Source organism: Alosa alosa, chromosome 20 (assembly GCF_017589495.1).
Source record: "Alosa alosa isolate M-15738 ecotype Scorff River chromosome 20, AALO_Geno_1.1, whole genome shotgun sequence".
NCBI classification, from domain to species: Eukaryota; Metazoa; Chordata; class Actinopteri; order Clupeiformes; family Clupeidae; genus Alosa; species Alosa alosa.
The window spans coordinates 9,283,765-9,310,295 of NC_063208.1; the positions used below are offsets into that span (position 1 = coordinate 9,283,765).

At 43.3% G+C, this 26,531-nt stretch overlaps 2 protein-coding genes across 3 annotated transcripts; one reads left to right on the forward strand and one right to left on the reverse strand.

Moving 5' to 3' along the window:
* Window positions 1–2,268: 2,268 nt before the first annotated feature.
* Window positions 2,269–15,434, reverse strand: epn1b (epsin 1b). Its single transcript, XM_048229070.1, has 11 exons — window positions 15,269–15,434; window positions 14,288–14,407; window positions 12,597–12,689; window positions 11,923–12,081; window positions 7,642–7,770; window positions 7,363–7,483; window positions 6,412–6,578; window positions 4,888–6,151; window positions 4,254–4,385; window positions 3,985–4,023; window positions 2,269–3,613 (listed from the first exon to the last, which is right to left on the reverse strand). The coding sequence occupies exons 3-11, from the start codon at window positions 12,663–12,665 to the stop codon at window positions 3,189–3,191; spliced, it is 2,505 nt and encodes an 834-aa protein (XP_048085027.1). The 5' UTR covers window positions 12,666–12,689; window positions 14,288–14,407; window positions 15,269–15,434; the 3' UTR covers window positions 2,269–3,188.
* Window positions 15,435–15,682: 248 nt separating this feature from the next.
* Window positions 15,683–21,790, forward strand: necap1 (NECAP endocytosis associated 1). 2 transcript variants are annotated; one of them, XM_048229109.1, is made up of 8 exons: window positions 15,683–15,919; window positions 16,900–17,000; window positions 17,928–18,032; window positions 19,798–19,915; window positions 20,067–20,175; window positions 20,431–20,575; window positions 20,892–20,988; window positions 21,705–21,790. In XM_048229109.1, the coding sequence occupies exons 1-8, from the start codon at window positions 15,825–15,827 to the stop codon at window positions 21,766–21,768; spliced, it is 834 nt and encodes a 277-aa protein (XP_048085066.1). In that variant the 5' UTR covers window positions 15,683–15,824; the 3' UTR covers window positions 21,769–21,790. The 2 variants fall into 2 exon arrangements, with proteins under 2 accessions (XP_048085066.1, XP_048085067.1); XM_048229110.1 differs by having other exon boundaries at window positions 19,834–19,915.
* Window positions 21,791–26,531: the final 4,741 nt, after the last annotated feature.

Below are 26,531 nucleotides of genomic sequence, written 5' to 3' on the forward strand. Positions count from 1 at the left end.
CCCTCTGTTGACCACTTCGAGGTACTATATTTGATGTATAGCTGATGTTTGGGACAGTGTAGGGACTGTAGGGACAGTGCCCCTGGAGCGACTCGGGGTTAAGTGCCTTGCACAAGGGTACAAGGTGACACATATGCAGTTAAAACTATCCTACGCTTTAGTTAGCATGCAAATGTGGAGATACGCTAATGTGCAGTATGTAAAATTACCAAATATTTTTAGGCATCTGGTAGGCTAAGGATCATGTTTCTGTGGTAAACCTAGATCAAGATGATCTAACGAGTGTAATTAAATTTGTATTACATATGTATAGATTAATATAAACATACATCACATACACACGCACAGACACCCACATAATTGACAACAGTCTCCAGTGTGTCACTTGTCCAGTTTATTTCTCAATTGTGCACTTTCACAGGGAAACAACACTGCTTTGACATACCTGGTAAAATAAATATATAATTTTTTTAAATATAAAACCAACTCATATTTCTGACTATATATGTATACCATCAATAACAATAACAACAGACATCAACACAGACAACCCCTCGGCTGAAAAAGAGAACAGAACTGCACAGAGAAGGTCCTCCACGTTTCAATGTATTATTGTTTGTTTGATTGCATCATGTCATTGCTTTTCTTCAGTCTGAAGCCACAGGCACTCCGATCAACCAATATGATGGCCTACTGGTTTGATTGATAAGGAAAACAGCTTTTCAAACTTACAGGGGGATATTTCAAGTACGTGGTTTAGTGGCAATTCTGGGTAAGTTAACTTAGAGTAAGTGGTAAACCTCCTAATAGAAGAGCTGTATGGATTAATTCTCCTTACAAAACAATGCCATAGGGCTCTTGTTGTTGGAGGTTTACCACTTACTCTGAGTTAAAGGAGAATTCCGGTGTGATATTGACCTAAAGTGTGTTGAAACATGATACCGAGTGTGAACGTACGTCTCATAGCCCATCTCGGCTTGTCCCCTGCACTCCAAAATCTAGCTAGTTAGCCCGATGCTACCAACAGCTTTTTTCAATGGTGGTGCTTGACATCGGAGCTAACCATGCAAATAAATCACTGTTTTACACCATTTACGAGGCTCAATGTATCTCCACACTTCATTGGTAGACTTCCGAGGGCCCTGACATTTAAAACGAGACAATGAGAACTTTGAAAAAGCACTGGTAGTTTACTTACAAGACGATTTATACAGACAGTATCTTCACAAAGTTTAGCGTTTGCAGCCATCTTGAATTTAGTCACGATATGTAGAGCGGCGAGTAAGAATGAACAGGTATGATAAGGGATCAGATTCCAAAAAAATAATTCAGTGGAAATGCATGGATTCCAGTTTCTTCCAGTAGCAGCAACTGGAACCATGCATTTCCATGGAATTATTTTTGGAATCTGATCCCCTTATCATACCTGTTCATTTTACCGTTGTTCGACTTATCGCGGGACTAAATTCAAGATGGCTGCAAACGCCAAACTTTGTGAAGATACTGTCTGCATAAATCGCCTTGTAAGTAAACTACCAGTGCTTTTTCAAAGTTCTCAATGTCTCGTTTTTAAATGTCAGGGCCCTCGAAGTCTACCAATGAAGTGTGGAGATACATTGAGCCCTCGTGAAATGGTGTAAAACAGTGATTTATTTGCATGGCTAGCCCGGCGTCGGGCACCACCATTGAAAAGCTAGCAGCATCGGCTAACTAGCCAGAGATTTTGAGTGCAGGGGACAAGCCGAGATGGGCTATGAGACATACGTTCACACTCGGTATCATGTTTCAACACACTTTAGGTCAATATCACACCTGAATTCTCCTTTAACTTATCCAGGTTTGTCACTAAACCATGTACAGTACTTGGAATACCCCCCAGATGACATAACAATCCAACAATTGAAATAAATAAACAAACAAGTAATAAATAAGTAATTAAATAAATAAATACATAAATAGCAAACCAGGCTATTGTCCCATCTATCTGTTAGAACTGTCCTCTGACATAATGCAATGCATGATTGGAATGTTCCAGAAGCAAGACAAAACAGCAAAAGTCTGTTTAACAAGTTTTCCCTGTGGCTCCTACAAACCTGTGCTTATTTGCAACCTTCTCTCTAAGCTACAGAATCATCACTCCAATATATCTGTCCATGAAACAAATATCGAACATAACAAGATAAAAAAAAAAACATAATAACTGATATGATTTCACTCATCTGAAGAGTAGCAAGCCCCATGGTGGTCGGATGACTGATGTGTGCACTATTATGGCTAATGTAGCCATGGCTGACAATGCCAGGTCACCAAAGTCTTTTTTTTTTTTTTTTTACTGAAACAGTGGCTTTGTGTAGGTCAGTCTCTGGGGGCGAGTCACATCTGAAGAGACCCTCCCAAAGTTCTTGACTCAACTGAGGAGCCTGAAGGTTTACACTGATGTCAAAGGAAGGAGGGCATTTCACATACATCCAAACCCCCCCTTTCACAATTCACATCCTCCAAGAATGAAAATACAGCACGGGGAGGATTAAGGGCTTCTACACACAGTTGCGTTCCATCAACGCATGCCAGTGGGTGTTCCCGACGGTAGCTATGCAAATGACTTCAGGTATAACCGTAATTTGATTGGCTGGTGCCGTCCGTCGATTGGCTTGATTGGCCAGTGCCGTCCGTCGGTGCAGCAACAGCTGAACGTCTCAACGCGAGCGACGGGAGCAACGCGACGCAACGGACCCACAATTCAGTTCGGCAACGGATGACATAACCCCATGAAAAGTGAACGGGGTGCGTCTCCAGCACTGCAACGCACGCAACTGTGTGTAGGAGCCGTAACTAAACAAAAAAGGCTCTACATCATTCTCTCACTCTTCCTCTCTCACACACACACACCTGTTCAGTCAGCCTATACATTCACTCTACTGAGGGATTCAACAGACATGCATTTCCTTCCTCCAGATGAAGGTAAAGACCACATATGCGCATATTATGCTTCTTATTGACTTTTATATAGTGTTTTTGTAATCTCCAAACATCATGTATATCTTACAGTAAGGTATATCACACATACACTGGAGGCTTGCAGGTGCAGCATCAGGGTTGATAGGTGGTGGGGGATGGGTGGGTGGGTAGTTCATAAGATATGGATGACAGGATATGATGTATACAACATTCATAGGATATGGATGTCTTCAGATGAGGAAAGGGTTGTTTGTGTTTGCACCAGTTACAAACATGCCAACACCACCACCACATGGCGGCTGAGGAGGTGGAACAGGCATCCTCATCCCAGACGGCATTGGGGAACCAGCCATGCCACTGGGAGACCCTCCGTAGGGAACCCCTTGCCGGATGGGTGCCACCATCCCAGCTCCCCAGATGGGGGACGAGGCATGAAATCCCCCCATGGGGGTGAGGTGGTGACGCGGCACCCCCTGGGGGACGAGTGGGGTATAGCTGGATGCACCTGCGAGCCTGGTGCTTAGGGGTTGGAAGCGTTTTGGGGTGACGGGGTTGAAACCAAAAGGGCTGTGTGCCACAGGGGTGGTTTGGTTGACCCCTTCTTTACTAGGCATGGTTAAATCCAGGGACAACCCATCTAGCCATGCTGAGAGGCCTGGGAAAATGGAGGGAGAGAGGGAACAAATACGAAACAAAAGGGGAGATAAAGGGGGAGATGGGATGATGATAGATGGGTAGGGATGAGCGTAAAGGAGGGAGTGAGAGAGAGAAAAAGAGAATGGGCAGAGAGAGAGAGAGAGAGAGATGGGAAGACCAATGAGGATGACTTCTACACAACTACATCTACCCAGGGAGGGTCACATGACTTTTTACCTGCTATAAGGTACATCTACTTCAGAGTCAAATACATAGGGAAGGGGTTGGAAAATCACAAGCACTTAGTTTGAAATTAATGGCTGAAGGAGTATACTTCTCCCTCATCTCTCGCTCTCTCATTCTCTCCCTCTCCGGTTTACTCTTCCTTACCCTGGGGAGCTTTCGTCTTTGCTCCTTCTGTTAGGTTCCCTGCAAAACAAAGCAATGGCCAGATGCTGTTGTGATTTCACTCATTATTTCCATCTAGCACGTTAATTCTATTCTAGCACATTAATCTTGATTCTTGTGGACTGAAAAAAGATCATAAAAACAAAAATGTACCTCAGTCAGTCCTCAATCAGGAATATAAGCCAACTATGTGTGTCTGGCAGAGCAGGAACAGTGTTTGTTTTTCTCAAATAATGTGAAAAGTTACAAACCATTATTAGCACTTTTGGTTGGCGTTCCCCAAGCATCTGTAGAGCCTCCACCTCCAAAGGGGTCACCACTGGGGCTGGTGGCGGCAGCTGGAGGAGCCCCCCATGGGTCATTTCCACTAGGAGGAGAAGTGGCTGTGGAGATTCAACTGATTAGCACCTCATAAGGTTAACATAGCTTAAACCTAGCTGTAAGCATATTTTGAGACATGACATTAAGGCTCTCAAGTCCTGTGATTCTAGAGACATACTTTCAAGGTAACAGTTGAGGAATAACCACTGCATTATGTATTATCCAAGGGTTACTTGGCTAAAATATTACTGATCAACAAGGAAATGTTAAGTGTCCAAATGTAGCATAGGACTGGAACATGGACTGGAATATGGCTGATTATAAAAACACAAGTTGCATAAAATAAGTATGTTCCTATCCCATAACCATGCAGAGTAGATGGAAAGTGTAAGCGTACTCGGGATTTAGCAAACTGCACATTTAATACAAACAAAACATACAAGCTGGTGTACTGGAAGAATCTATTAACAGATAGCAGCATCATATAATCTAAAATGGTGGGTGGTATGATGTTAAACTTGCTAATATGCTAAACTTGCTAATATGCTACTGCAGACATTTTACCTGGGGCACCCCAAGGGTCACTGTCTGCTTTCTTGCCATCACCAAATGGGTCGCCAGGGGACAATGCTGATGCCCCATCCCCAACTCCACCCCAGGCGTCTGCCTTGGTCTGTGGGGCCTCTGCTGGTGCGTCCCATGGATCTGGTTTGGTAACTGGTGCTTCTACCGGTGCATCCCATGGATCTGATTTGGTTTCAGGTGCTTCTGCTGGTGCATCCCATGGGTCCAGTTTGGGTTCTTGGGACTCCAAGGGTGTATTAAATGGGTCTGGTTTGGGTTCTTGCACCTCTGTTGGGACGCCCCAAGGGTCAGAGCTGGCTGGGGCTGCGTCAGGTGAGGTTTTGGCAGCGGGTGTCTCCCATGGGTCTGATTTAGCCGGTGGAGATTCCACGAGTGCATCGAGTGATGCCCCCCATGGGTCGCTGCTGGCCGGTGGAGAATCGTTTGGGACAATGTCTGATCCTCCACCAAAAGGATCACTGGTGGCAGGGGTATCTTTGGATGGGGCATCTACTGTGATGCCTGAATCACCCCATGGATCATTGCTGACAGGGGCAGAATCTTTTGTGGTGTCACTTGCTCCTCTATCCCAAGGGTCGTTCACTACAGGTGCTTCTGTGGATGGCACATCTCCAGATATGCCCCATGGGTCGTTGCTTACAGGGGGAGACAATTTTGGGGCAATGTCTGACCCACCACCAAAAGGGTCATTTGTTGCAGGAGCGTCCTTTGATGGGGCATCTCCTGCAGCACCCCAAGGGTCATTGCTAGGTGGAGGAGATTCTTTCGGGGCAAAGTCTGATCCCCCACCCCAAGGATCATCACTTGCTGGAGTATCTTTTGATGGGGCATCAACCGAACTACCCCAAGGGTCGTTGGTGGTGGGGGGAGATTTTTTGGGGGCAGTGTCTGATCCCCCACCCCAAGGATCATTACTTGCTGGAGCATCCTCTGATGGGGCATCTCCAGCACCACCCCATGGATCATTGCTAGCAGGTGCAATCTCCTTTGGCGCACTGTCAGCTCCTCCACCCCAAGGATCATTAGCTGCAGGAGCCTCTTCAGATGGAGCAGCCTCTGATCCCCCACCCCAGGGATCTTTGCTGGCAGCAGCTGGTTCGCTTGCGCCTCCCCAGGGGTCATTTTTAGCTGAACCGTCATCCTTTGGAGGTTTGGAAGGGGCGCCCCACGGGTCTGAGCCAGAGGGTGGTGCAGTGGTGGCCCCCTGCTCCCATAGGTCTGGTTCCGTATCACCCTCCTTTGCCTGGAGACAAATAGAAAAGGATCAATTGAATAGAAGGTAGAAAGAAACAAACAAACAAAGAAACAAACAAAGACAGTGTGCGCGGGAGATGACACCATATAGGAATCCACACCAAATGCCAGACATTTTGAGTATCAAGCAAGGCGGGGATAGATTCATGTATTTAAACCTGATCAGATGCCCTATAATATTGGCTTAATATATTGGCTGGGCTTGAAAGAGCTTTATAAAAAACACAAAAGGGACATTTATGATTGTACCCGTCGCTCCTCTGCTTTCTTTTTCTCCTCTTCCTTGCGCCTCTCTTCCTTCTTGGCAGCCATCTCGGCCATGAGTTCGGCCACTGAAGGGATGTTATCCAGCTTGGGGAGGCCAGTGTAGGGTGCGATCACTGGCTTTTCTTTCTCTGCTGCTGCTTCTGTCGCAGCTACAGGTAGAAATTGGACAATGGTTATAGAACTTTAGCAGTTAGGATTAGGAAACAAAAATATGAGTATAGTACAAAGTACAAAACACTAGCATTTTCGCAGTCATGTAGCAGGATATGGCTTGTCACTGCTAAGTACCTGTGATTGCCTTTGCTAGTTTAACAAACATAAATACTGTGTACATACGAGGTACAAAGTTAGGCTTTTTATATTCATGTAGCAGGATATGGCTAGTTGCTGGAAAGTACCTGTGATGGGCTTTACTAGTTTAACAAACAAACTGTATGTAGATAGAGATAGACAGATAGATAGATAGATAGATAGATACTTGATTGATCCCTAGGGGAAATTCAAGGTCACAGTAGCATACAGACAACATACACACACACATTTACTAAAAGCAGAAAAAGTAATTAAAAGTATTTAATATAAAAAACACAACTAAGCAGGACTGTAGAAGATAAAGAATATACTAATATACTAAAATACAAATTATCCTAAATAAAACTTAATCTAAATCAATTCTAAAAAACAGTATCCACATAGTGGGTGATTAATCAATCAGGTGCGCTTGCAATGACTGAAGCAGGGACTGAGCCTGTGGTCTTCTGTGCATAAGGTAAGGTAAGGTGCTCTTTGTGAATGAGTGTCATGGTGATGGTGCAAATGAGTAAGTCAAACGAGTAAGTCAAACAGTGCAACATGTATTTGATGTATGTATATGAGAACAAAGTAGTATTTGTACAGTCATGTAGCAGGATGAGGATAGTTGCCACTAAGTACCTGTGGTTGCCTTTTGTAGTTTATCTTTATGTTTCATGGCCATTTCTCGCTCTTCCTTGAGCTTCTCTGGATCCTCAATCAACACCAGCACAATCTTTGCTTTCTCTCTGATGGTAGCACCCTGTGAAAAGAACAGTTGACGTCACCATATTAACCATGACTTCACAATGTGTGTGTTTTCATGAACAGTATGTATGTGTGCTGTGTGTGTGTGTGTGAGTGAGAGCACTATGGAATTAGGGCTCGGATTCAGGTCATATTGTGTCACATCTCCCGCACCTGGTCTTTGCCGTCTTTGTCTACGGCGCGGAACTCGGTAAGAGCTTTGACCACATGGACGTTCTCCTGGCTGGCAGTGACCACTCCATCTGCGCCCGTCTTCAGCAGATACTCCAACAACACAACAGACTGACAATGTGGAAGAGAGAGGGAAGAGGAGGAAGGAACGGAGACATGAGTAAATTTCAATCACATGGCAGAAGGCAGAAGCACACACACTTGCCAGATTTTTTGTCTCCTGTGTCCTATAACCAAAGCCAGTAATAAAATGGAATAAAAACAAGTAGTGAAAACAATGTGAAGTACATTTGATCTAGGCATTGTTATTTATGTGTGTGTGTGTGGCTATGTACTGTATGTTTATGTAAAACATGAAAGTATGAGTGTGTGTGTATGTTCATGCTGTGCCCACCAAGACCGTTGATATCTGAGCCACTGATGCTGTTGGACCCAGGGGCTAATTGCATTGAGGCAGCTCTTCAATCATGAATAATTTAAAGCCACATCAACATACTAAGTGCCTTGCCATGACCCATGCATAGCAAGCCCATGTGGAGACAGACCGTTTACAAAAGCTATAACAACACTGGCAGTTACTGTTTACTGTTACTGATGTCAACAACAGCAGGCTGTATTACGTCCATAGTCCTCTATGGTAACAGAAAGGACAGACGGATTATGCTCTTCACCAGCTGTAGGTATGTGTAGAGATGAGGATTTTTTACATTTAATGAGTGGAGGTTTTCTTTGCAAAACGCACGTTTGCCCAAACAATGCAATAAATACATTCAACACAAAAAAGTGGGGCTGGGTTGTTCTGTTTCCATAGTAACAAAGCTTTCTTCTCTCTTCTTCTGTCATCTTCCTCTCATTTCCTTCTACTTCTCTCTTTTCCACTACCTGGTTCTGGGGCTGAATGATTTTGGGGAAAATATCTATTTTTTCCTTACAGATATTGGTAAAAGTAGGCTACTGATTGATGTAGTATTAATTGCCACTAATTAATTGATAATTAATAATTAATAATTAAGGTCCTCTGCATTGTAGCTTGAATGTTATTCCTTATTTTTGTAAGTCGCTTTGGATAAAAGCATCTGCTAAATTAATACATGTAAATGTAAATGTACTGTAGATATTGTGATTGCAATTTGATTTCTAATCAAGATTCAGTTCAATATTCACAACGTACCGGTAATACGTTTAAAAATAAGTCTGCTGTACATTCATTGTTTTGGTGCCTATGGTGCTTTTTAAAATGTTGATACATGTTCACAGTGTTGCCACAGGAAGTATCAAAATACTCACAAAAAATGAGTTGTGAGCTGTACTATTAGTTATGGCTTTGGTAATTGTATTATAGCTTAAATTGCTATTTTGATTAAAAATCGATTAATCTTTCAACCCTACCAGGTTCCAATATTATGCTATCTTGACATCTGTTCATAGCCATCATAGCCTTTGGACATATTGTAATGACTATCTGTTGTTACTGACATCTGTGGGTGATAGTATCTAGATAGTTATAGACTAAATGTAAGTGTAATCTCTAGAAATATATGTAGAAAGCCATAGAAATATATGGTGACAGCAGTGATCTGCTACAACAGCAGTATCCTTGAGCACATCAAGTAGGGCAGGGTGCTAACAACATTGGGGTCAGGAACATTGATGGGCAAAGTGCAAAGTCTTAAGTCTAACTAAAGCTAGACAAAATGTATTTGCTAGTTTAACACCATGGGCAAGGCATTAAAGCGCCAACATTGATGAGTCAGCTCAATGCTTCCATGTACCACACAATGCCTGTATTTGCTTGATAACAGACTTTGCACTTTGCCCCAGGTGTTAAGACAGTCACGATATTCATCTACAGCCCACAATACAGCACACTGTATTCATCTTTTTCAACATATCCCACTCCACGCTTCACTCAATTCTCCTCTCTGTATCTATTTAAATCAATCTTTATATATAACCATAACCATATCTATAACCATACAGTGTCAGTAAAAATTTGAATCTTCTCAAGGTGCTTTGCACAGCCCTGAACCTCCAAGATAAAGCACTAAGGTGACTGTTGCAAGGAAAAACACTTTTAAATGGATGAAACAGCCCTGAACCTCCAAGATAAAGCACTAAAGTTGGGGTCATTGAACTGTGGTCTAGTAATAACCTAAACCAGTCTCCTCTTGAACCTAGAGTTTAGAACTAGACTGTTCCCGCACAAGCACAGGCCCTTCCCTCGTGCGGGTTACACAAGGAAAAACACTTTTAAATGGATGAAACAGCCCTGAACCTCCAAGATAAAGCACTAAGGTGACTGTGGCAAGGAGAACACTTTTAAATGGATGAAACACTGAGCAGAACTCAGCTCATTAAGGGGGTTATTTGATGTCTGTAACTCTCTTTCTTTTGAATCTCTCACTCTGCCTCTGTTCCGTCACAACTTTTTACATTACATTACATTTTTGGCGCTTTTATAGCCAAAGCGACTTACAACAAACAAGGTAAACAGTTTAAAGCTTTTTAAAACAATTCTCTCAACAATTCTAGAAAAATTTAAAACAATTTAGAAGGTAAAGTACAATAAGAAAAAGTACATTAGTGAGTGCTGTTTTTTATACAGTCAAGTGTCAGTTCTAGTCAGGTGGTAAGTGCCAGAATTAGCAAGGCCAGTTGTAAGTAGTGCTACGAGAGGACATATTGTCTGAAGAGCTGGGTCTTCAGGAGTTTTTTGAAGATGGCATAGAACACAGTGGTCGTCTGGGTTTCTCTTATCTGCACCTCTCCTCTCCTCTCCTCTCCTCTCCTCCTCTCCTCTCCTCTCTCCTCTCCTCCTCTTCTCTCTTCCCCTCTCCTCTCCCTCCCCTCCTCTCCTCTCCTCTCCCCTCCCTCTCTGCTCTCCTCTCCTCTGCTCTCCTCTGCCTCTCCTCTCCTCTCCTCCTCTCCCCTCCCCTCCTCTTCTCTTCTCTTCTCTTCTCTCCTCTCTCCTCTCCTCTCCTCTTCTCTCTTCTCCCTCTCCCCTCCCCTCCCCTCCCTCTCTCCTCCTCTCCCCTCCTCTTCTCTTCTCTCCTCTCCTCTCCTCCCTTCTCCTCTCTCCTCTCCTCTCTTCTCCTCTTCTCTCTTCCCTCTCCTCTTCTCCTCTCCTCTCCCCTCTCTCCTCCTCCTCTCTCCTCTCCTCTCCTCTCCTCTTCTTTTCTCTCCCCTCCCCTCCTCTCCTCTCATCCCTTCTCCTCTCTCCTCTCCTCCTCTCCTCCTCTCCCCTCCTCTTCTCCTCTCCTCTTCTCTTCCTCTCCTCTCCTCTCCCCTCCCTCCTCTCCTCCCCTCCTCTCCTCTCCCTCCTCTCCCCTCCTCTTCTCTTCTTTTCTCTCCCCTCCCCTCCTCTCCTCTCCTCCCTTCTCCTCTCTCCTCTCCTCTCCTCTTCTCTCCTCCTCCTCTCCTCTCCTCCCTTCTCCTCTCTCCTCTCCTCTCCTCTCCTCTCTCTTCTCCTCTCCCCTCTCTTCTCTTCTCCTCACCTCCCACCTCCCTTCTCTCCTCTCCTCTCCTCTCCTCTCCTCCCTTCTCCTCTGGTCTCCTCTCCTCCCCCTCCCCTCCTCTTCTCTCCTCTCCTCTCCTCTCCTCCCTTCTCCTCTCTCCTCCTCCTCTCCTCTCCCTCCTCTTCTCTCTTCCCCTCTCCTCCTCCTCTCCCCTCCCCCCCTCCCCTCCTCTCCTCTCCCCTCCTCTGCTCTCCTCTGCCTCTCCTCTCCTCTCCTCTGCCTCTCCTCTTCTCTCCTCTCCTCTCTTCTCCTCTTCTCTCTTCCTCCTTCTCCCTTCCTCTCCTCTTCCTCTTCTCCCTCTCTCCCTCCCTCCCTCTTCCCCCTCCTCCCCTCCCTCCCCTCCCCCCCTCCCTCTCCCTCTCCTCCCTCCCTCCCTCCCCTCCCTCCCCTCCCCCTCCCTCCCTCCTCTCTCCTCTCCTCCCTCCTCCTCTCTTCTCCTCTTCCCTCTTCCTCCTTCTCCTCCCTCTCTCCTCTCCCTCCCTCCTCCTCCTCCTCATCTTCCCCTCCCTCTTCTCTCCTCCCTCCTCCCCTCCCCCCCCTCCTCTCCTCTCCCCTCCCCTTCTCTTCTTCCCTCTCCCTCCCCTCCTCTCCTCTCCCTCCCCTTCTCCTCTCCTCCCTTCTCTCCCTCCTCTCCCTCCTCTCCTCCCTTCTCCTCTCTTTTCTCTTCTCCTCTCCCCTCTCTTCTCCTCACCTCCCTTCTCCTCTCCTCTCCTCTCCTCTCCTCTCTTCTCCTCTCCACGGAGCTCACCTTGTACACGTGCCTCCAGTTTTTGGCGACGTCGTTGAGGCGCTTGAATAGCATGCTTGTGATTTCATTGCAGGCCACCACGTTGTACGTCAGGTCTGAGATGTCGGACATCTGGGAGCTGGAGGGGCCCCAGGGGTCGTTAGAGGTGGCCTCTCGGACCTGGCAGCAGCAGGAGGGAAAAGAGAGATATGTCGAGTCATGCTCTGAAGCGCTGATGCCAGATGCAGGATTGGCCACACTGTATGCGCTGTACTTTGCTTACGAATGTGAATCTAACGAAGCATTTGCTCATTCTTGACAACTGGCTTATAGTATACCTCTCACCCCCCCCCCCCCCCCAAAAAAAAAATACTGCTTAACCTACTCACAGTCTACATTCTCAGCTTGACTAATATAAATTGTGATACGCAGTCATTTCCCTCAATTGCAATTGCCCAGAGAGTACTGCACAGTAATCCATGTTTTCACATGCTGACTCCATCAGTGCTGCATTGTATCAAGTCAAACAGATGTGTGTATAAAATAAGTGTGTCTTACAGTAGGTGGTGAGTATGTCAGGTGAGCACTAATCTTGTTTGAATTATTCCTGTTTTTTTTTTATAAAAAAAACTGCATCTATACAGTAAATATCAGCTAAGGTGACAGGCGAGTATAGCGTAAATATTGGATCTGACCTTGACTTCAGCCTCAGAGAAGTTCTGGACCAGGTTCTTCAGTGTTCTACGCAACATTGAGTGCGTCATGGTGACAGATAAGTTGGCGTACCGCTGTGGACCAATCAGACAAATACATAAAATGAAACAAAACAAAAAGTACAGTGATCCACACATGCACAATAAAACACAAATGTATAAACAGATATTACATAACGTTTAATATAGCATTACATGCTACACTTCAATAAGAACAAAACGGTGTTAAACAAAGCTCTATGAAAAAAGTTTATGGAGGTAGCTTGCCATTTTTCTTCTGCACCCATCTACAGAATTTAGACAATAACATTCAAGTCAGAGAAATGTCTGTTCTACAGAACAAACTTGTCCACTCAATTAACTATTCCAAACAAATAGTGTATGGACAATTTACTATTGCAAACAAATCTGTTCTGAGAAAATGACAACAGATTGTGGAAAATCAACAAAGTAAACTTCATCGATAGACCCTTTCCACCAAACCTATTTGGGAACCAAAGAGAACATTCAAGCATTGTTTTTGTTTTTATTGTTGAAAGGGTCTATAGGCAAAGACATCTTTTGACATGTGTTGTGAGCTGTATCTCTACTGCCCTCTTCTTTAGGGTTTCATGAGCTAAACAGAAACAGCATCATCCTTACAAAGAAACAGTAAAATGTTTGTTATGTTGTTGTATACAAAATGTTAACATTAACTGTTTTTTATTGTATGTGTTTTGTCTTGTATTTGTCTGTCATTTGCTACATTTTGTATTGTGCTATGGACCATTTTTTGTGTCTTGAATAAATAATGAATTAAAGTAAAACAGTGAAGGCCCTGTGTCCCTATAAAACAGCAAGAGTGTTTGAAACAGGCACGTCATTTACCATTTATGCTGACCTCTTACCAGTCTACCTATATCAATGCTAAAGCAATTGGCACCACTGTTGCTAAAACGGCAGAACAAGCCATTAAAACACCATGGTCATGGGCTCAAAACCCAAGGTGCACATATACTGACATCTGTGGGTAATGGTATCTTTTAAATGACTACATGCAAGTTTTTTTCTCTAGATAGATTATACATAATATATATTATACAAATATATAGTGACACCAGTGATCCACCACAACAGTAGTATCCTGAAGCACATCTGGTAGAGCAGGGTGCTTGAGTGAAGCTTTTTCAACAACATCGATGTAAGGTGTTTGGTAGTCAGGGAGCAAAAACAGATATGCACCTGTAGACTATAACACAGTGAATCCCTCTGAATTACAGCATCTGCCAAACACCCAACCTCCTCCTGCAAATTAATTACAACAAGTGTGCAGCTGTTTGAGGACAGAGAGAGATCTTGTCTTGTTATTCCTTTCTCTTTTAAATCTATTTTAAAGTTAGGCCTACACCACTTGTCTTGAGAGTGTCTTATTCACTTTCCCAGAGAAAAACACACTCTGGGCACTGCTTTCTTCGTATGACCACAAATGGAGTAATGGACTCTTGCAACACAACTCACGTTTTGTTTCAATTGATTTGCACAAGAGTCTAGGGTTGGGCTCCCCTAAACTCTCCTTGGTAATAGTCCTAGCTCAGGCAGGCAACTATACAGTTTTGAATAGCCAAACCCTTGCAGTTGCATTTGGCTGTGAGGCATCATCGTGAACAGGATATATAAACTCTTGGCTCGCTCACCTGATCGCAAAGGTTGGTGGAGGGCTCCCTGTGCTCTGGGCTCACTGGCTGCTAGTAAACAGTGCCTCCCGCCGGGGCAGCAGCATTAGCTCGGACAGCCACAGGGCTGGAGAATTTAGCCTACAAAAGCAAGAAATGTATATTTTACACCTGGACAGAGATACAGGTCAAACAGCTGAGGCTTCTACCCACCTCCTGTGCTGCTGTGCACGGAAGAAAGCACATCTCGAATCGTAGGCTACATAACGGATGTCATCGAGCATAAAAACAAAAGTGAACTGAAAAATACAGCAGTTGTCAAATTAAGATAGAAGTCAAGTTGAGACATCGGTGCAAGCGGTACGTGGTAAGACAGGAAGAGGGAAATACGCTTAAATTAATACTGAGCACTGAACAGATATCCGTCTGCAAGTCACAAAGGATTAGCCTAATTGTTGCAAGGAAACATTGTTGCTTTGACATCCAACTAGCAGCAGGGGATGCGCCGTTTGTTGACAATACTATGAAACGTTACAATATGACATTTCATTCTATAGGCCTGTGGATTGTTTGAAGCCAACAGACAGTAGGCTAGTATCAAGTGGATAGCCTACAGTTAGGCTACCTAGGCTATGACAACCTTCTACATTGGGGCAGGTGCAAATTAATTTAGCTGCTAAGAATCCATTTCAACTGCACTACGTATCAGCGAAATAACCTACTACTTCCCTGTACGCATGGCCACATATGTTCTGATGCACAGGTATACAACACAGAAGAAGGAAATCGTGATCTGAAAGGATAGGCTCGCTGCATGCATCAACTGAACCTTCTTCGGAGATAGTAACATGACACCTCCTTCTGCTCTTGCAGTTCTAGACGGAAGTGGGAGCTGTTCCATATTTCAGTGCTGAAAGGTCCATTGCGCATCATAAGCAAGGCTGCATCTTACTGTGATGAAAATAAACAGCATTTTCCCATTTTAGTAATAAACATACCAACCTTGGGTGATGGGGAAGGGAAGGAAGCAGCTTCTTCTAGGCAACTAAGGAAATTTCCGCTTCCGTTTTGCGTCCACCTGTCTAAAGATAGCTGCTCACAATCTTAAATCCCTCCCCTTCTTAGAATATTCACGTAGTGGGCGTATTTACACTCGTTAAACATTACTGTAAAATCAATTTATGCATTGTTAAAAAAATAGAATCGACTTGTTTAACGTGGTTGCTTTGCCCTGATCTGTAACATTTTTAGGTTGACATTTGTTTGCCATGGGGATTTATTTACGCTACATCCAACCGATTTACTGTAATTCTTCATCCGTATCCACTGACTTACAATCAAGTGAATACAATAAGGTCAAAGCCCAATGCCTGTCGTAGCCTATCCAAGTGCTTTACAATCGGTGGATGCGCGTTTGGCCCGCAGCTTATCTCTCCCCGCATCCAAACTCAAGGACCGCATCACGCCATTGACATTTGGTCGCGACGCAAGCGATCCACCCGCTAAACCTAGCTGGGAATTCAGATAAATGTCACGCGTCGACTGCGCTTAATTCAAGATGGCGACAGAAGCGGAATACGAGTCAATTTTGATCGTGAAACCAGATGTCAACGTTTATCGCATTCCGCCGCGGGCTTCCAACCGCGGCCATCGGTAGGTTAAATGATATAGATTAAATAGCCTTCGCGCCCCGCAATACTGTGAAATGAACGCGTTTTAAAACACTGTTCCTATATTCATCTCTGTGTCGTGCCACGGATAGCCTACTACTGTTTATGTCGGCGCATCTCCTTGATGACTAGTGTTTATATGTATCTCTGTTTAAAACTACCATTCACTGATTCACCTGCCAGTTTAGGATAGGCTATGTGTGGAAATTACACAATTGTGTTGTTGTTTTAACGTGCTGTTAACCCTGTACAACTCATTCAATTCAAGAATATCTCACGGCCTGTTAGTGAACACATTGAGTTAAGGGGAGTAGTTTGTCCGTTGGTTACTGACGGCCCCTATTTATCAACATTTGGAGAGCACTGCGTAAAGTAAAGCTTAGGGCGGAGAGCGTGAAGAATTCGGCGAGAATAATAGGCTAAACCATGAGGGGGAGAGTGACCCTCTGCAAATCTGTATTCCATGTCGAAAATCCCTCGGGATGCTACATGAAATGAATTCCATTAACCACGTTGTTTCTGTTTTGGTGGCCTAGATGTGTGTGTGTGTGTGTGTGTGTGTGTGTGTGTGTACACATCCCACATAAAAAGAATGGCTTTTGGTTAAAGATCGAGCATCATGTTGTACAGACCAGTAAGGTCCCCGAATGGTGATCTAGCATGCTTAAGATATAGCATGAGCCTTGATAAGGGTATTTAGATAGTTTCCCAGAGCTGTCATCTCTTGAGAGAGGAATAAATAAAGTAAAAACTTACTATACTTGAAAGAATGAGTATACTACTCTTGAGGGTTAGGTCTAACAGTGTGTGCCAGTGTGTATCAAATTCCAGCAGTGAATGGAAAGCACTTCATTGTCCCCTGAAGCAGTGTGCGAGTGTAAGTAGTAGTTAGTCTGTGCCAGGAGGCACTCTCTCTCTCGATGTCCTCTGATGCATCTGCCCGACCCCTGTACCTCTCCACAGGGCTGCGGATTGGAAGCTGGACGCCCCCGACTGGAGCGGGCGCATGAGGATCACGGCCAAAGGGAAAGTGGCGTTCATCAAGCTGGAAGACAAAGTCTCAGGTATTTATGCTACTAATACACACACACACGCAAAAACACACACACACGCACACAAGTCTCAGGTATTTATGCTACTAATACACACACACGCAAACACACACACACACACGCACACAAGTCTCAGTTATTTATGCTACTAATGCACACACCACACAACACAACACAACAACAACTTGCATTTATGTAGCACTTTTCAAGGCACCCAAGGCACTTCACAGTGAAGGGTTAGCCTCATTAACCACCACCAATGTGTAGCACCCACCTGGGTGATGCACGGCAGCCATTATGCACCAGAATCCTCACACACCAGCTTAAGGTGGAGAGTGAAGGAATACACACACACACACACACTGTACACAGCACACACACTTCAATATAAGAACGTATATCCACACAAACTGCAAACAGAGCATGGCACAGATGCTGACATGAAGGTAAATCTGCAGGTACTCGCCCCATAACACGCACCATGTAAACACACACACACAATCATCCTATGCTTCTGCTATACATTTACCAACTGAGAGTAGCCTGCACTACTGATGATGCATATCTGCCAGCAGCCATTCTCTACATTAGGGAACGGTTGATGGCAGATATGCATCAGACATATATTATCTCTCTCACACACACACACACACTCTCTCTCTCTGTGATATGCATCAGATATTCTCTCTCTCTCTCTATAACTGTGACATGCTTCAGATATTCTCTCTCTCTCTCTGTGATATGCATCAGATATTCTCTCTCTCTATAACTGTGACATGCATCAGATATTCTCTCTTTCTCCCTCTGTCTCTCTGACTGTGGTCAGCAGATGAAGGGTGGCTGAATCGGTCAGATCAGATGCGCTAGACATGCGCTAGCTGTTTTCTGGATTCACCATCTGTGTGCTTCTTTTTCTTGTACTTCTCCTGTTCTCTTCAGGTGAGCTTTTTGCACAGGCACCAATCACCGAGTATCCAGGCATCGCCTTGGAAACCGTCAGTGACTCAAGCCGCTACTTTGTGCTGAGAATACAAGATGATAATGGTGTGTACCCCCCCACCCCCACTTGCCTATCTCTCTTGGCAGCAAACCTTGAAGTTTGGTGACATGTCACATTCTAGCTGCTGCTGCTCTCTCTCTCTCCTTTCTTTCTTTCTTTCTTTCTTTCTATCTCTCTCTCTCTATATATAGTACATCTCTCTCTCTCTCTCTCCTTCTCTTTCTTTCTCTCTCTCTCTACAGTACATCTCTCTCCTTTCTTTCTTTCTATAGTACATCTCTCTCTCTCTTTCTCTCTCTCCTTTCTTTCTGCCTTTCTTTCTCTCTCTCTACAGTACATCTCTCTCCTTTCTTTCTTTCTGCCCCCCTCTCTCTCTCTCTCTCTATCTATCTATCTATCCAGTACATCTCTCTCATGATTGTGTTAATAGCAGATTCATTGCTTGATTGCTTGTCATGTGGATGGTTATGGTTATGGGATTTGGCAGACTTCTTTGTCCAAAGTGGATGAAGCTTCTACATTGACATGTAGAAGCTGATGGTGCTAGAAGCCCACTTTGGACCATATTTCAGACATGATTATCACTATTGGTAGGCTTCTTCAGACCTTGCTCAAGGGCACTTCAGCCGCGGCCCACTGGTCGGGGCTCGAACCGGCAACCCTCCGGTTACAAGTCCAGAGTGCTAACCAGTGGGCCACGGCTGCCCACAAATTTGAGTGTTCCAAAGTCCAAGAATGTGTCCTCAAATGCCTTGTTTAAGACAAATAAATTTAATTTAGTATGATGGAGGAGCAAGTTCAGCAGAAAATATTGAAGTTTAAGGTGGTAAAATGGAGCATTTTGAAGTTGTTTCCTTAAAAAAATTACACAAACTGAATAATGATTGCCAAATTAGTTGATGATTAATTTAATAGTCAACAAATAATGGATTAACAGATGAATTGTTGCAGCCCTACTTCAGAACTGCAGACCGACTTTACCACAGATATGTTAACAGTTATGTTGCAAGATGTCATTTGTTTACATTTTATTCACTTGATGTGAATAGTTTATTTTATGTAATCCAGTGTTCCTATTTCACTTTCATTGTGCTTGTCAAATGCTTATAAATTATTAGTGGAATGTGTAGGACTGTGCCACTTATAAACTATTTGCTTAGTTTGAACCCTTATGGTATTGTAATGTATTTGCTTTTAAATGAAAGGTCATTTGTTGAGCTGGAATCACTCCACATCTGAGTGGAGTTACTGTAGGTGTGCTCTTATCTGGATTCATTGTAGATCATTTTATAGGGTCAAGTGGATTATACCAAATGTTTTTTAATGGTTGAAATAGTGATGTGGATAAAACATATAAAATGAACTTGCAAGCTAGAGATCTAATCTTGTAATATAGTTCTAGAATATATGGAGCAGGATGCAACATTCTTTGTTCTCATGTGCTGAACCAGTAATCCAGGGTAGAAGAATCTGAGTGGGCCAACAGGGATGTGGAGCACATTGATATAGGATAGTCAGGGTTGCTATTAAAAGACCGTGCTGAAGAACAAACTAATTTTGCTCTGTTTTGGCATTGTCATGTGCAGGTCACAGATTTAGATTTATAATTTAATGATTTATAAAGCCATATGTCCTCTGTGTGTCCATGTATCTGTTTAATATGTTGAGTGTTGTATTTGCATGCATTTCTCACACATATGCAGGTGTGCTGCTGATCTGACATGTTTATGTGACTTTATCCCATTTAGATCTATTTAAGTCAATTCACATGTTCTGTCTTTGTGCTTTGTGCTGACTGATGGCATGTAGAAACCAGGACTGACGACGTGTCGCCATCTGTTCCAGGTCGCAGTGCGTTCATCGGCGTTGGCTTTGGAGACCGGGGAGACGCGTTTGACTTCAACGTGACTCTGCAGGACCATTTCAAGTTAGCGTTGGTCTTTACTAAACTAGGCGTTGCATGTAGGCTCAATACGTGACTCAGTGATAAAGTTATAAAGGCAACATGTGTAATGACAGACATTGTCTTTTCCATATTTTATAACTGTGTGTGTGTGTGTGTGTGTGATGTGTACTAGATGGGTGAAGACGGAGGATGAGATCAGTAAAAATGCTCAGACCCCAGACACAGGACCCAAACTGGACCTGGGTTTCAAAGAGGGACAAACCATCACTCTCAATATCGGGGTAAACCAAAGCATTCAGATAATGTATGGCTCTACTTCAGGCCTACATATGACAGACTTAGGTCTCGCTTTTAGCTAATAGCTGTAACCTTTTACTATATAAAAAATAAAATATATTTCACATGATCCATTATATAATCAATTCTGGCTTAGTCTTATTTGGTTTAAACTGTCATTTTGTTTACATGCATTATCAATGTTGTTGTAATCATTTGTTCTTAAGGAAGTTGTGTCTATATTTTCCGTCTTTTTTTAGCAAGGTAAGAAAAGGGATAAGCCCCGCCCACAGAGTGCAGGAGGCTTTGGACTCCTCCCACCGCCACCAGGGGGAAAGATAGCCCCACCCCCATCCTCTTCCTCCAATGACAACACACCACCATCCACAGGAGGATCACCAACCGGTAACACACCCAGTCCTAATGAGCATGTTTACATCAACTTTTTGGGAAATTAGTTTATGAGCATGTTCACATCAACTTTATGGGAGGAAATTAGTTTATTAGCTATAGGCTAATTGGTGTAACACACTTCCACTGAGTTATGCTAACCGTGTCAAACCGGGTTATGACACACACAGAGAAAAGAAGTTTATATATCCTCTTTATCTAACTCTGGGGTTGACTGCAAAAGTTGGCATGTTCCTTAAACAGCTCACACGAGTCTGTCCTCTAAGCAGTCCTGGGTTGTTCCCATCGTCTTTTTTCCTCCTTTTTTCAGATTGTTTGCTGGACTTGGATAGCAGTAATTCGAACACGGTGGCCCAGTCCAATCCCAGCTCTTCTGATCTTTGGGGGGACTTCTCCACCCCTGCGAGGTAAGCAGCCCTTCATCACACATGTGGCACTCCTCACTGAGAGCATGGAGATGCTATAGATGCTTCATTTTCAAGAAATATGTTAAATATAAAATAGAAATATGTGTAACACTTTACTTGGACAGTAGGCCCACAGAGACTTCTGCTAAGATCATCTGTTAAGATTCAATATTAGCACGTAAAAAAATTGTTGTTGAACAATTAGGTTTACTGAACATCACCTTAACCAACCCTCCCTCTCTCTCTTCCTCCCCCCCCCCCTTTCTACTCTCTCTCCCTCTCTCTATCCTCTCCTCTCCTGTCCTCTCTTCTCTCTCTGTCCCTCCACCCCTCTCCTCTCTCTCTCTCTCTCTCTCTCTCTCTCTCTCTCTCTCTCTCTCTCTCTCTCTCTCGGGAGATTTTCATGTTTGTTTTAAATATGTACTCTTCAAGTGTCTCTAAACTATCTCTTGGGCCCCGTAAAAGGAAAGTTAGGATGGTGTTTATCAATTCTTGTAAGATGTTGATTGATTTTCATTTTTTTAAATCTATGAAGATTCTTGATTGTTTTTGAGGAAAAATGGTGCTACAACAGCGTGATGTGTGTTGTTGATAATGACAAGCTACAGATTGCACATTTCTTTAATTAACTTTCCTAACTTTTACTTTTTGAGAACAGTGTCAAGTTGATCTTGATGTATTTTTAAGATTGTAATTATAATTCTATCTCTCCACAGCGCTCTCCCTCAGTCAGCTCCAGCATCCCAGGGCTCTTCCTCCACCAGCTGGGTTCAGTTCTGAGTCCTATCGCCTCGTCTCCGTCGCCCCAATCGACCCAAGTTGCTCCACCCTCATCTGTTCATCTCAACTCAACTCTCTTATTGAATTTCATCTGTTGAAGAGCCCACAGAAGACCCTTAGGCGGGGATCACACTAGCCAGCGGCAAGCGGCAGGTTTCCTATTGTTCTCTATGGTTCGTCAGCGCAACGACGGTGGCAATGCTGGCGTAACGCTAGCATTGAACAAGCTGAGCGTTGAACTTGGTTCAACTTTCAAAGCGCAACGCTAGCGTATTCAATTGTCAGTTAAGGCAAACCGCTTGTGTTACCATAGGAACGAGATAGAAATGATTATGGTCTGAGCGTTGTGTTACGCTTGCCGCTGCCGCTTGCCGCTGGCTAATGTGATCCCCGCCTTACCCACAACCTCTCGCCTCCCACGACCATCCGATCCACCCTGGGAATCCTCAACCCTTTACAGCAAACCCTCAAACCTTCAGCAGTAAGAGTAAACTAGTCTGACCGTTGTCAATTTCCTTCCTAGCCAGGTCTCTATGCTATGCCATTTCCTCCACAGCAGGAGCTTAACCCCTATATTTACTGTATTTAAGAGTTACCTCTGAAAAAGAGATAATTAAATAATAATATGTAGTGTAATCTTATCGATTGTCTGTTAAAAGGGAAGGGGCATCATATGTCCATATATGTATATGTTGACCAAACAAACATGTGTTGTGAATTAAGATGGAAGAGCTCAAAGCACAAGTGTACTTTGTTGCTTATTTAGATTTCATGTTTTCTGTGTCCATTTCTTGAAAAACATAATTTACATGAGAGTGACCTCTAGTGGTTGGAAGTGTTGACTCATTATTCCCTTAAGTGTTTCCACTGTGATGTCACAACTACTGTAGACATTTAGTGGGTTTCTTTCAAATAAAATATCATTGTCCAGTTTCTATGTAATGGCAAGAGAAAACACAGGGTAGCAGCTGAAAATCTACACACATGGAGGATATTGTGAATATACATAGAATATTGTTAGTGTAATTATGTTGCTATCCTGTGATTTCTTTGGAGGTCTCTATAAGGTGTCTATTGGGAATACACATGCACACCAGATAAGACTTTAGTGGTTTAACAGTGGAATGGGACAGGCTAAAATCAGTGCAATATCATGGATGTTTGTTTACATTTTTGTGTTTTTGACTGTGTACAGTACAGTGTGCAATGTAAGCAATCTCTCTGAACGTGCAGGCTACTCACAGACACATGACCAAGCGAGGGTTCTGCAGTACACGTCACATTTATAAGAGGATTCAAGATGCAAAATGTTGGGGAAGGCAGTTTGTGTCTTTTGGGTGTTTGTGTCCATCAACCATAGAGTGGAAGAAGTGGTCTCTGCACAAAGTCTCTTCTTCACTCGTGCTGTCCAGTTCATCTACAGCTGACACCATATACTCATGGAAAATAAAGACTCATATGTGAAACCCTGCATTGGCATTGTCCTCAAGTCTCTCTCTGTACTGAAAGGAGTTGTCCTGTTTAAATGCAATGAATTTGGTAATGACCAGTCTTGACCAAAGTGGATTTTATACAAAGACGGTTCACAGAGGATAAAGGGGAGCCTGCACACCTTGATAAGTTATAGCCTACTGCAGGTGCAGCTATTTCACAAAGCACAACTTAAGAGCAAGAAGAAGAAAAACACAAAACTGTTTACTCAACGGATCAGCTGCCATTTTTGTCAGTCAAACCATCACCGTCATATGGTAGGGCATGAAGGCCTTTTAGAGAGGTTTGAATATACTATATTTGAGTGACTAGGTTATGAAAATATATTTTGTTTTTACTGTACATTTTGAAAGAGTGAAGAGTGCCGCTCTGATAACTACTCGAAGAGTAGTTCTGTTGCATATACCATTCCAGACCAGCAGAGGGCAGTCTGACAGAACAGTTTATCATTGCACAAAAACCACAATGCTGTGGTAACTGCAGTGTTGTAACTATTTACATGTGACCAAAGGCCAAGTGCTGGAAGGAGCAACATTATTCTAACCCCGTGAACTACTTCTGTGGTAAGGTGACCGATCAAGACCTTACAATCCTCCCTTGTAAACCTGGCTTCCAAATAGCGTACAGTAGATTGATGATATGATTATTCATCATTATCACAGAAAGAAACAAACATGAAATAATTAGGCTACATGAAATATAAAATAACTAGATAGATACATTAATAAAGTTAACTTATATATCTATTTATCGATCTATCTATCCAGGGTATTGGACAACTATAGGGTGAGAGGGAGATTAAGAGCCACTGTGTTTAAGCAAATGAAGCGTTTCAAATGCATGTGGGATGGGTTCTATTATGTTCGCGGCTGGCCAGAGCGCAGCGGCTTTCTGGGGGAGAGCCCAGGAGAGTTTGCTGGGAGTGGTCCACAAGAGTGGGTCAGACGGGGCCTTGTTCAGCAAGAGACAAAGCCTCACACTGCTGACATCATTAACCGCTGAGGTTGTCTTTGACCGTCGCCCTAATTATAGCCTAACTTTCGGAGAAGGACGTTGTTCTCTGTTCTCTCTCTCTCTCTCTCCCTCTCTCTCTCTCTCTGTCTCTTTCTCTCGCTCTCTCTCTGTCTCACCCAAAGCCATTTTAAAGGAAAGGAGTATGGTGATTTCTGTGGTGGAAATCCCCCTGTAAATTAAATGCTTACACAACTGTGCTACAGGATGAAAAGGTCTGAAAACGGGGATATTTGACTTTGTATTTACTGACTTTGTGCAGTGTCTATTAAAGATAAACCTACACACATTCCACAGAGTTAGTGCTGTCTCTAAATCAGACTATAGACCTACTATATGCATCATATTGCATTTTTTTTTCAAATAGTGGATATAATTCAATAAAATCTATAAATTTAATATCGTCTTGCAACTAGTAAAACAGAAACCTGATTGAAGCCATAATGAAGCCAGTTAAATTATGTAGCACACTTGCAGTGTACCACTGGTTAAGGAACTGGTTAGGTTATTGTATCTTTAAAAGGGGGGACACTTTAACAGTTAAGCATACAAAATGATTTCTGGCACAAACTTCTATACCTCTGACGGTGCATTTTCTGCAACTTTGCCTTAATTTTTCACACAACAGTTTTTTTGGTAACTTTCCCTTTCAAATGCTGACATCGCTGAATCTCAGCTGATCTGGCAACATTTCTCAGAGAGATTAATCGACCATCTGGATGTGCAGCTTCTCTGTCTGTATATGTTCTGTACATTCTCATCCAACTTCACCATGCCAGAGCACAGGCTGCAGGAGAGATGTCTCAGCAGATTCTCCATGGAGATGCACCTAGGAGATGCACATACTGAGCAGATGTAAGTACTGAAAGATGCTAAAGGGATCAAAACACTCCAACACTCTCTCTCACCCTGGCTCAACACTCTCTCTCATCTCTGCTCCGATTCTCTCTCTTTCTCTCTCTTTCACACATCTATTGTCCTGCTGCACCCTCATGCGCTCTCTCTCTCTCTCTTTCTCTCTCTTTCACACATCTATTGTCCTGCTGCACCCTCATGCTCTCTCTCTCTCTTTCTCTCTCTTTTACACATCTCCTACTGTCCTGATACACCCTCATGCTCTCTCTTTCTCTCTTTCTCTCTCTTTCACACACTTCATACTGTCCTGCTGCACCCTCATGCTCTCTCTCTCTCTCTCTCTCTTTTTATGCCAATCTCAGGCCATGTCCCTGGGTCAAAAAAATCCAGCGAAAGCTAAATTCTTTGTCCAGGTGTGCCCTTATAAAGGTTAAGCTGAGTTGTGCATGTTTGGAGAAGAGTGGAGGAAAATAGAATGAGAATTCTTTCATCAATTCTGTCGTGGTGTCTTTTACTTAATGGTCATATTAATTGAAGTCATCTAAAAGTAATCCTAAAGTAATCAGATTACGTTACATATTTTTGCCAATCCAACTGATTATGTTACTGATTACAAAAATTGCCATGTAATTTGTAGTCAGTAATGGATTACATTTCAAAGTAATCTAACCCAACCCTGCACACGCACGCACGCACACACACAGCCTCTCTTTCTGTCCATCTCAGCTTTCTGGCCAGAGGCCAAGACAGAAGACCCTCGGATGCTGGTTGGGTCAGCACTCCATTATGGAGGCTGCCAGCAGAGTCACTTGGTGGCATTGGGACAAGCTGTAAAACCTCATCAGGTCACTCATATAAAGCTCTCAATTTATACGTCTCTGTCCGCCTCTGCGTCTGCAAATCTGTCTCGTCTTCTGAAATCCATCTCAAAGCCATGTGCATTATTGGCATGAATAAAGATTAAATGGTAAAGGTGAACCTCAGGTTCTCTGAGGTTTTTCGGTTCTTTTCTGTCATTTCTATCTATATCAATCTATCTATCTATCTATCTATTATCTATCTATTTATCTATCTATCTATATATCTATCTATCTATCTATCTACAGTATCTATCTATCTATCTATCTATCTATCTATCTATCTATCTATCTATCTATCTATTATCTATCTATCTATCTATCTATCTATCTATCTATTATCTATCTATCTATCTATCTATCTATCTATCTATCTATCTATCTATCTATCTACAGTATCTATCTATCTATCTATCTATCTATCTATCTATTTCTTTGAGGTTCTCTGAGGTTTTACAGATATTTTCTCATTTCTCTGTGTCTCTGTTCCATTCCTGTCTTTGTTGCCCTAGTCATCCATCTAGTCCCTCTCTCTGCCGGAGTCTCTCC

Coding starts and splice junctions, on each gene's coding strand:
- necap1 (XM_048229109.1), top strand. CDS start 15,825: ATGGCGACAGAAGCGGAATACGAGTCAATTTTGATCGTGAAACCAGAT. Junction 20,576..20,891: donor CACAGGAGGATCACCAACCG/GTAACACACCCA, acceptor TCCTTTTTTCAG/ATTGTTTGCTGGACTTGGAT. Junction 20,989..21,704: donor GACTTCTCCACCCCTGCGAG/GTAAGCAGCCCT, acceptor ATCTCTCCACAG/CGCTCTCCCTCAGTCAGCTC.
- epn1b (XM_048229070.1), bottom strand. CDS start 12,665: ATGACGCACTCAATGTTGCGTAGAACACTGAAGAACCTGGTCCAGAAC. Junction 12,082..12,596: donor TCTCTGAGGCTGAAGTCAAG/GTCAGATCCAAT, acceptor TGCTGCTGCCAG/GTCCGAGAGGCCACCTCTAA. Junction 4,024..4,253: donor AACCAAAAGTGCTAATAATG/GTTTGTAACTTT, acceptor TTTGTTTTGCAG/GGAACCTAACAGAAGGAGCA.